General features: G+C 41.0%; 1 protein-coding gene across 1 annotated transcript; it reads right to left on the minus strand.

Moving 5' to 3' along the window:
- Nucleotides 1–1,803: 1,803 nt before the first annotated feature.
- Nucleotides 1,804–7,108, minus strand: LOC147144887 (diablo IAP-binding mitochondrial protein-like). Its single transcript, XM_086036714.1, has 6 exons — nt 6,913–7,108; nt 6,384–6,513; nt 4,495–4,620; nt 3,600–3,710; nt 3,215–3,311; nt 1,804–3,071 (listed from the first exon to the last, which is right to left on the minus strand). The coding sequence occupies exons 1-6, from the start codon at nt 7,026–7,028 to the stop codon at nt 2,866–2,868; spliced, it is 786 nt and encodes a 261-aa protein (XP_085892840.1). The 5' UTR covers nt 7,029–7,108; the 3' UTR covers nt 1,804–2,865.
- Nucleotides 7,109–9,617: the final 2,509 nt, after the last annotated feature.

A 9,617-nucleotide genomic window follows, 5' to 3' on the forward strand; every position in this document is an offset into this window, starting at 1 on the left:
AGTATTGCAGCAGAGTCAAGTCAAGTCAAATGAATTTATATAGTCCTTCATCACAGAAAAGTCTCAAAGCGCTTCAAATGCCCACAGTTGACAAATATGAATGACGTGCCTTGAGCTTGACCCATAGGAGGGCAAGAAAAACTTTAAAAAAATAAAAATAAAAAACATCTGGGGAAAATGACAAACCTTGAGAAAGGGCCACAGACGGTAGAATCTGAATCCCGCTTCTAGGATGACCAGGCTGCAATGGATGCAGAGTGGGTAATATTTAACACAATCTGGATGTTAAACAATGTAGTTAGGATCATGTAAGAGTCCATTTAACCGGATGAAATGCTGCAGGAAGACACCTTCAGAGTAATGGGTCCAGAGTCCAGATCATCAGTAGGCATCCAGGAACGGTCTCAAGGGTCTTGACCCTTCACGCCTTCCAGCTGGTCCTCTGCCTCATGCACCTGCTGCTCCTCCTGATAGAGAAGGCCCTGGCGCAGGTGGATTATGCCCTGTTTAGAAACGTTTGCCTTTTCATCTTCATCACCTTCATTCTGACTCCACGCTGCCTGAGCCTCTGGTCTATGATCTCAGGGACGAGATGTTCTTCGCGGCTCAAGTACTACGTCCTCGTTTCAGAAGCCTTAAAGCGGAAGTCAACCCAAACATATTTTTTTCAAGAATATGTTCCCAGCAGGCCGACTAGTTGAAACATGGCATTCGGATTAATTTTACGTTTGTGGAATATAAATTAAGCAGCAAAATGCACTCGTTTTTAGCCATCTCCGGGGGCGGCCATTTTGTCTTCTGTCAACTGAAAATGACATCACAAGTGCTCACAACGATCAATCACGGCTCAGATTCATAAAACAGGTCAGCCGTGATTGCGATTGTGAGCACTTGTGATGTCATTTTCAGTCGACAGAAGACGAATGGAAGAAAACAAAATGGCCGCACCCAGAGATGGCTAAAAACGAGTGCATTTTGCTGCTTAACTTATATTCCACAAATGCAATATTTATCAGAATTCCTTGTTTCAACTAGTGGGCCTGCATAAAACATGACTTCCCCTTTAAAGCGGAATTCTCACCTGTTTTCTGAATCCGAGCCATGATTGGTCGTTATTTGAGCCCTGTGCAACTGTGATGTCATTTTCAGTCGCCAGCAAGTGACAAAATGTCCGCCCTCTGAGATGGACAAAAAGGGTGGATTTTACTGCTTAACTCATTTTCCACAAACGCAATATTAGTCGGAATGCCATCTTTCAACTACCGGTACTGTGTCTGCATAGAACATATTCTTGAAAAAATAAAAAATGTTCGGGTTGACTTCCGCTCGACTTTTTAGTGCAAATGTGTTTAAATACACTGAGAAATGCGAAAGAACGTACTCATTTATTTAAAGTGTATTTCAAGCGAGTTTTATTGAAAATCATGGTTTCTATTTCAGATAATGGATGGATTATTATTGTTATTATTATTAATATTATTATTATTATTATTATTATTATTATTATAGAAGAGAGCCTTTTGTAAAGTCCTCCGAGGAAAGTTTGTACTCAACTAAAACGTGAAATGTAAAGAAATGAACATGTTTGTCTGTCTGAGCATCTCATTTATGTGGTCATGAACTCCAAAGTGACATACACAGTAAAGTGTCACCATCTGCTTTTGTACTTTGTACTTTCAAATCTTACAAGCACAATGAAACCATCTCATGTGGATATTATTAATGAATTTGTTGCTCTATTTTCGGTGTTGGCTGATGCTTTGTGTGCAAATTACAAAAATGAGGAGACCATTTGTGAGCATATCAAGTTGAAAACATTTTTTTATTTCTCATTTCCAGATGAGTGTTGACAGCATGATGCAATCGATGAAATAAAAATAGTTATCATTATGATAAAGACATATTGTGTTCCAACAAACTCTCGCAAACGTTGACAATTGTGTGCTTCCATCTCAATTTTTGGGCCATCATTTTACTGTAGTCATACTAAATGTGAAAAATAACAGTGTAAATGATGTACAGTAATTGTAATAAGAAGCAAAATGAAATATTTTGGCAGCACGCTGGACGAGCCCGACTCTCGCCCAAAGTCAGCTGGGATAGACTGCAGCAGAAAATGGATGGATAGTATTTTCATAATATTCCTCACAATGTCATGTCAAGAAATGAGCAACAATAAGAGATGTTGTTTCGCTAACTGGACTCTCAATTTGCTCCGTTAAGCATCAATCGATCAAATAAATAGCCTTAAATAACCAGGAATTACACACACAGACCCGCACACAAAAATTTGTAAGTAATTGGCCAAAGTTCCTTGACACCAAGATACCACAAGTTGGTGGCTAAGCACTCTTTTGTCTAAATGGAAGTCCTCTGTGTACTTCAACATTGTTCCTTGAGACCAAGATAACAACAAATGGTGGCGACGCACAACTTTTGTCTCAGTAAAACTCCTCCACTCACCACAACATATTTCCTTGACACCAAAAATTGGTGGAAAAGCACTTTTTTCTCTAAAGGCAACTCCTCATCTGACATGAACCAGTTTCCCTTTACACCAAAATGCCACAAGATGGTTTCTATACACTATCTTCCCTAACACCAAGATGGCAGCAAATGGTGGCAGAGCACGTTTTTTCCAAACGAAACTCATCAACTCACTTCGACATAGCGCTTTGACACAAAGACGCCACCAAAATGGTGACGAAGCAAAAAGGCAATTACCAGTATAACAATAATAATCATTCAAATATATCTGTGGAATTGCAAATGCCGACCCACGAACAAGCGGCTGTGAGTGTAGCCTGGCACTTCCAAACAGCAACTCAGACTAGTAAAAGTCCAAAGCTAACGCGCATGTCATCTTCAGTCTTCTCTCAGGTAAGCCTCGTGTATCTCCAGCTCATCAGCGCCCTCCAGAGATGAGGCGTACTCGGCCATCCTTTGGATCTCGTCCACTTTGGTCTCGGCCAGCTTCTTGTCCGCTGCCGCCGCTGCGTCGCGGGCCCGCTCGGCATGCGAGCGTGCCATCTGGATGTTGGCTGTCAAGGTGACGGACGCCTGCTTCGATCCTGACGACCACAGGTGGGAACTTGTGTTAGACAAACTCAACTTATACCACTCGCTCATGCGTGACTTTTAATTGGCACACTAGCAAACATGTAGCGGCGTGTCATGTGTGCAGTACTGACGATGTGTCGCGCGCTTCACTCACCGGACGCGGACGCCGCCTCCACCGCCCTTTGGCACAAGTCGACGGCCTTGATCCAGGTGCTCTCGAAGCGTTTGCATTCGTCCAGATGCTGGCCGACCTGTCAGAGAAGTCATTTGAACGTCAGATAGCTGTACGGTGTTCCCACGCTGAAGCACACATCTGTCTGTCACCTCGCTGGGCCGCGCCTCTTAAAGTCTTATGCATGCATTACAGCCTATTCAGTATTTTCTATTTACGACTGCAATTTTTTCATATGCTCAAACATATTTACAATGTGTTTCAAAAAGGCTGTAATGTATAACTTTATTCAGTGAGATGCTGTCAGATCCTCACTTTACATTTGAGGAATTGGTATTGTTAGGAGTTAATCAAGAATCCAATTGACCTGCGCCTTCTGTTGAAAAATGGCCCGCTGGAACGAGTCCTCCTCAGCCGGGCTCAGTTTTCCCAGCGAGATCAGGAAACGTCTCTGCAGGGCGATGCGTGTGTGCACAGCCTGAAAAACAGAACAAAAAACATTTGATGAAACGTGACAGTTTGGACTGCAAGTGTAACGAATCACATAATAATCACATCTCAAATACTTCAATGGTCTCAACCTGAAAAGGTTTCGTCCGGACCACCCGGCATTTATTTCATCAAGAGTTTGGTAATATTTATTGCCTTCATTTATTCATTTTACCCCCTAAATTGGTTAGTTAAAATATTTTATTTTATTTTATTTTAATTATATTTATTTGTTAAGTAATTGTCTGATTTATTTATTGTAAATGACATACAATTTTAAGAATTGCTTATATATTTAACAATGTTTTATTGAAAAAAAATTGTTGGCTTGATTAGAGTTAAATTAATTATAGATAATATTATGAAAATGAGCATGCATTATTTTAGAATCAAATACACCCTCATGAAATTATGCCTTTTTGAAAAAACATGACAGTATCTTATAAGAGGTCTTCTGATTTTTTTTTCTTTAAAAAAAATCTGACTTTATTCTCAAAAAATTATACAGTATGACTAAAAAAGTAGAACTACTCTTGTGCATTTTCTACTTAATTTAGAAAAATATATTTCTCATGAAATTACAACTTTGTGGGGGGGGGCTTAACAGCTTTATTCATGTAAGATTTACTTTTTCAAAACTGTGACTAAAAAGTCTGAAAGAAAAAGTCTGATTTTATTCTCATAAAACTTCTTTGGGAAAAAATACAAATCTATTCTGTTGATTTGCATCGGGGTGTCCCTACTGTAACGACAAACAAAGGGGGCGTAGTCACCTCTGTATAGCCGTGGAGGGCGTGGACCAGTGCGAAGGTGCTTTGCGACAGGAGCGTGCTGGTGCCGTCGGCGGCCAGCGAAGTCGCCCTTCCGATCAGGGCGTCGTGAGTCAGCAGCTCAGTTTGCTGCCAGGAAACACATTAGATTGTTTGCCACTATTATTCCATTCATCAATGAATCAGATTAAAAAGCATTTTTCCATTAAACAGGACATGATTTCAAACTGACACTGCAGAAAATGCACAAACAGAAATTGACTTTGATTCAGTTAATGTTTTGGTCTAACTAAGCGTGGAGCTGTCAATGTGGAATAAATGTTGACTGGTAAACTCGTTTGAATGTATTTGCAAGTACGTTTGAACGGATTTAAATACTTTTTAGTGTGTTTAAGGATACGTTGAAACGTATGCGCAAGTTGGTACTTGTAGGCTAAATGCTAAAAACATTTTTCGCATATTGTTACACTTGCACACATGCACACATATATATATATATATATATATATATATATACATTTCTAGCGTGTGGCCTACGTTGTACCAATAATTCAAGAACATTCGAAAAAGTAAACACTGTTTATTCTTAATTTTTATGGTTTTATTTATTTATTTATTCATTTGGCAAATTTTCCTATAATGCAATTAGGTATGCGCATGTCAATACCCTGTGGCCTTATGGGAAAAAAAGTGTGGCATTTAGTCTAAAGTATGTTTGAACTTATTTGGAAGTACGTTTGAACGTATTTGGAAGTACCGGTACGTTCGAACATATATATGCATATACGTTGAAATGTATTTGCAAGTACGTTCGAATGAGTTTGCCAGTCAAAAATGTTTATTCCACATTGGCAGCTCCACGCTTCCATACTTTCCAAAGTAAAAGTAGATGATCATGTTTGTAAATGTCTTATTTGTATCCAACACTAAGATAATCAGTATGCTTCGATGGAGGACAACATGAATGGGTGAATATTTCCTGGACAATTTTAAGATGTCTGCAAACAATTAATCTGGATTATGGAGGCGGCTCCATTAAATGTTTGGCGACACAACTTGCATTTAGTATATCAAGTATGACAGCAACCTCTGCACTCTAAAAACAGTTGGGTTAAAAATAACACAATTTTTGGTCAAAAATGGACCAATCCACTATTTGGGTCATTTGACCAACTTTCTTGCGGGTTTTTTTTGTATAAAACAGCCCATTTTTGGGGTTGTTTTGTACAACCCATTTTGTTTTTTTTCTGCAAAAACAATCCAGAAAGTTGGGTGAAATTGACTCAAGTAGTGGATCGGTCCATTTTTGACCCAAAATTGTGTTATTTTTAACCCAACTGTTTTTAGAGTGTTTGTACGTGTGAATACGCTTTCCTCTACGCAGCTTGTTGCTCGTTACTCAAGGTTATTTCTGCACTCGCTTTTCCAAGTACAACAACTGTACTGTATGGGGTTCCATTTGTGCCAAAAACATGTTATGTGTCGATGATAAGTGTCTATGATAGACGTCCATGATATGTGTCTATGGTATGTGTAGCTGATAAGTGTCTATAGACGTCCATGGTAAGTGACATCTAACATAGACACTTATCATGGACGTCTAACATTGACACTTATCATCCACACATAATATAGACACGTATCATCGACATAACATAGACACATCATGGACGTCTAACAAACACTGATCGACACATTACAAAGACACATAATATATTTTTGACACAAATGGAACCCCATAAAATGGAACCCCATAGTACTGTATTTGTGAGGTCAGTACAGAGATGGTGTTTAGTGCAAATGTGCCACGAGATTTTGCATCCTGCGTTCCGTGCATGTGATCAATGCAACATTTGTGTTGACTGTAAGTAAGAGAGAGCCACGACACGCACCTGCAAAGGCGAGGCAGTGCCAAGGCGACTCCGGCTCAAAGGCGCCGTGCTTGTGCTTGCACACGCTTGCTGTTGCCCCGACTTCTGCTTTGCTGTCTCTGTGGTGCTGCAGAGGACTCCAGGAGCGCTGCTGTGAGGAGGAAAATAACACAAAATGAGTCAGACAATTTGAGTTTTTTAAGGATAAAATGGGACATCTTAAGAAAAAAGGAGATTTTCTTTGGATTTTTTTTTTAAAGTAGGATTACATCAAAATCAGTTGTTTCCGAGAGTATTATAGTCACATTTGTTGAAAAATAAAGTCATACTTTTCAAGATTGATAGTCTTTTTTATTTTATTTTTTTCATTACTTTTTAATGGTCTTATTTTTTATATTATCAGAAAATAACTTTAAAAAAGGAACAAATAAAAAAAAAAATCATTCAAAGAGTAAAAATAGCATTTTCAAGAATAGCGTTTTGTTTTTTTTACTTAGAATTTCCTTTTTTTTTCAAGCACGAAAGACACATTATTGTCAAGCAAAAGTACCTTAGCAGTCGTGTGCTTGCTGCTTTTCTCCTGTCGCTGGGGAGGTGTCGCCGCGAGCCCAAAAGTTGTCTGCTGGCCCGGACGGCACATGTTGAACATGAACGCACGACTTGCATTTTGGTCAAATAACTCAGCAAACACTCTCTTCTGTTTTGTTCCTGCAGCTTTGGGACTCTCAGTTTGCTCAGGTAGCGCTGCCGCTGGTATTTATGCAGAGGCGAGGCTGCGTTACGTTGCGTACTAAAAGTCATCGATCTGTTGACTCTGCCTGCTGATGCGCTCGTTTTGCCTTATCTCCCCCACACCCCCCGCCAAAAAAAGGCCACCAAGGCTACGTGCGTGCATCTTGCAGAGTTTGATGTCCCAGAACCTCAGGCCATATGCCACCGCACAATCGTCTCGTTAGTTGATCTTTGGACGTGGTGAAGCAGCATGCGGTTCATCTATACGCGGTGTTCCAACAATTCCATGTTATTCTCATCAGGCAGCTCTTGTTTTGCATACATGAACGTTAGTCAGAAGACGTTGAAAACTGCACGTCGATATCAAAATTATTACCGGCCGAAGCGGGATCCAGGGATTTAGCAGCCACACAAAACTACAAGGCAGTGTTTATGAAAGTAATGCAGAAAGCTTTGGCGTCATAATTGGTAGCAGAACTGGGATCATAGGTTTGAACACCACCACAAGACAAAGCGTGTTTTGTCACAGTGTTAACAATAGGAATGTACATAGTGGGAATCAGAAGTGGCGTCCAAAGGCTGACCAACCCTACAACCCATTGGCAATTCCTTGTTGTTTCCTAGTCATGTAGAACAAATTGCCACAAAAGCTGTTCTCAGAAGTGGGATCCAAAGATTGAGCAGGCTCCAGAGCAACAGGCCCTGACAATTTCCTCTGGATAATGAACTAATAGAGAACATTTTGCCGCAACTGGTGTCAAAAGTGGGATCCAATGATGAAACAACTCTTTGTGTTTTGGGGTATTTTGTACCATAAAGGACACCCGTCTACAACGGTTGGTGTTAGAGGTGGGCTCCAAGGAACACAAACTTCACAAAAACACAAGCCTTGTTGTTTGGCAGTGTTTATTGATATCCGTCAGTACGTATATTGTAGAACGCATAGCTACCAAATGGATGTCAGAGGCATTGGCCAAGCCGGCAAGAAGACAATTTGGCAATTTCTGTTGATTTCTTCGTGCAGAATTGTTAAAAAGTGTTTGTTTGTTTGTTTGTTTGTTTGTCATTCAAATGTGTCTCCTTTGCAGTCTAACACACAAGATCGTTTGGTAGGCACATTTCGTCATCCAGCTCAAAATCGAGTTTATCAGCCGACTAGTAAAGACTGTGCCAGCCGGCGTGTGTTTGCTCTGCGAGTTTGTTTTGGACACGGCCTCCGGCCGTGACGCAGAACTTACGTAAATAAAAGAGCCCCACCCCCCCAGGGTGACCCCCCCAGACCCCGGACCAGAGTCGACGTGTTTGGCAAACAATGGGAGGAATCGAGGTTACTCAATGACAGACGCTGGTCGTGACGTTAATGATCAGCTTGTCCGATAATTACTAACTGAATCCAACCCTCATCAGGAGACCTTGGGAAGTAATCAACAACAACAAAAATGCTCAGCCCTGCCATAAAGTTTGAGGCAAAATAAAAATATTGCTTTCTTTACAGAACACAAAAAATCACAAATAATCCTGTTCATGTCAAAAGTGGGATCCACTGATCCATTGAGGGTTTCCCATGGGTTTAACTACAGTAATATACAACATATTGACTTAACTGTTGGTGTCATAGGTGTCATCTATCAGTTGACTGGCACAACATATTGTCAACAAGTTAGCTCTTGTTTCACCAGGGTTTTGTTACAGCAATATAGAAAATATTAACACAACCGTTGGTGTCAGAAGTGGAATCTGGTGGTTGCGTGACCCGGCAAACAGACAAAAAGACAACTCTTGGTGTTTTCTCAGGGTTTATTTCAGTGGCAAAGAACGTGAGTACGTCAGTGACGGACTGGGAAGGTCCATCGGTACTGGACCAGTTCCAGTACCAGATTCCAGTGATAGCCGAAAACCCGCTTCGTCGATGCTTCGTTTCCCCGTCATTCGCCAGTCAAATGTCTTTGGGCAGTAGGCGGGGGACACCCCGAATTGGTTGCCAGCCAATCGCAGGGCACACAAAGACAAACAACCGCACTCACAATCACACCTAGGGGCAATTTAGACAGTCCAATCAACTTACCATGCATGTTTTTGGAATGTGGGAGGAAACCGGAGTACCCGGAGAAAACCCACGCCGGCACAGGGAGAACATGCAAACTCCACACAGGGAGGCCGGGGCCGGGATCGAACCCACGACCTCTGAACTGTGAGGCGGACGTGCTAACCAGTCTACCACCGTGCCGCCTTTAAATTACTTTATTTATTCAAAATGATTATTTTTAAATAACTTTCACAGACACCAAAAATTAAAGGGTAACTTTGGACATCAATGCCACACACTGCACATGCCTGCTAAGGAGTAGGCAAATTTGCGGCAGGCCCAAGGTCAGCCGAGGTTTGAAAGTGGACCAGACTTGCTCAAAGCAGCTCTAACTGCTTTGTGCGCGGTTTTCATGACAATGTTTGTTAACCATTAACCTGCTGCATGCACTCACGTACAAAAGCAATGAAAGGATAGGACAAATGTCTACAGGACAT

The sequence above is a fragment of the Filicampus tigris genome, chromosome 7 (assembly GCF_054856515.1).
Source record: "Filicampus tigris isolate MCC_2025a chromosome 7, RoL_Ftig_1.0, whole genome shotgun sequence".
Classification (NCBI taxonomy): domain Eukaryota; kingdom Metazoa; phylum Chordata; class Actinopteri; order Syngnathiformes; family Syngnathidae; genus Filicampus; species Filicampus tigris.

Coding starts and splice junctions, on each gene's coding strand:
- LOC147144887 (XM_086036714.1), bottom strand. CDS start 7,028: ATGCAAGTCGTGCGTTCATGTTCAACATGTGCCGTCCGGGCCAGCAGA. Junction 4,621..6,383: donor GCACTGCCTCGCCTTTGCAG/GTGCGTGTCGTG, acceptor GTTTCCTGGCAG/CAAACTGAGCTGCTGACTCA. Junction 3,312..3,599: donor TTTTTCAACAGAAGGCGCAG/GTCAATTGGATT, acceptor CTTCTCTGACAG/GTCGGCCAGCATCTGGACGA.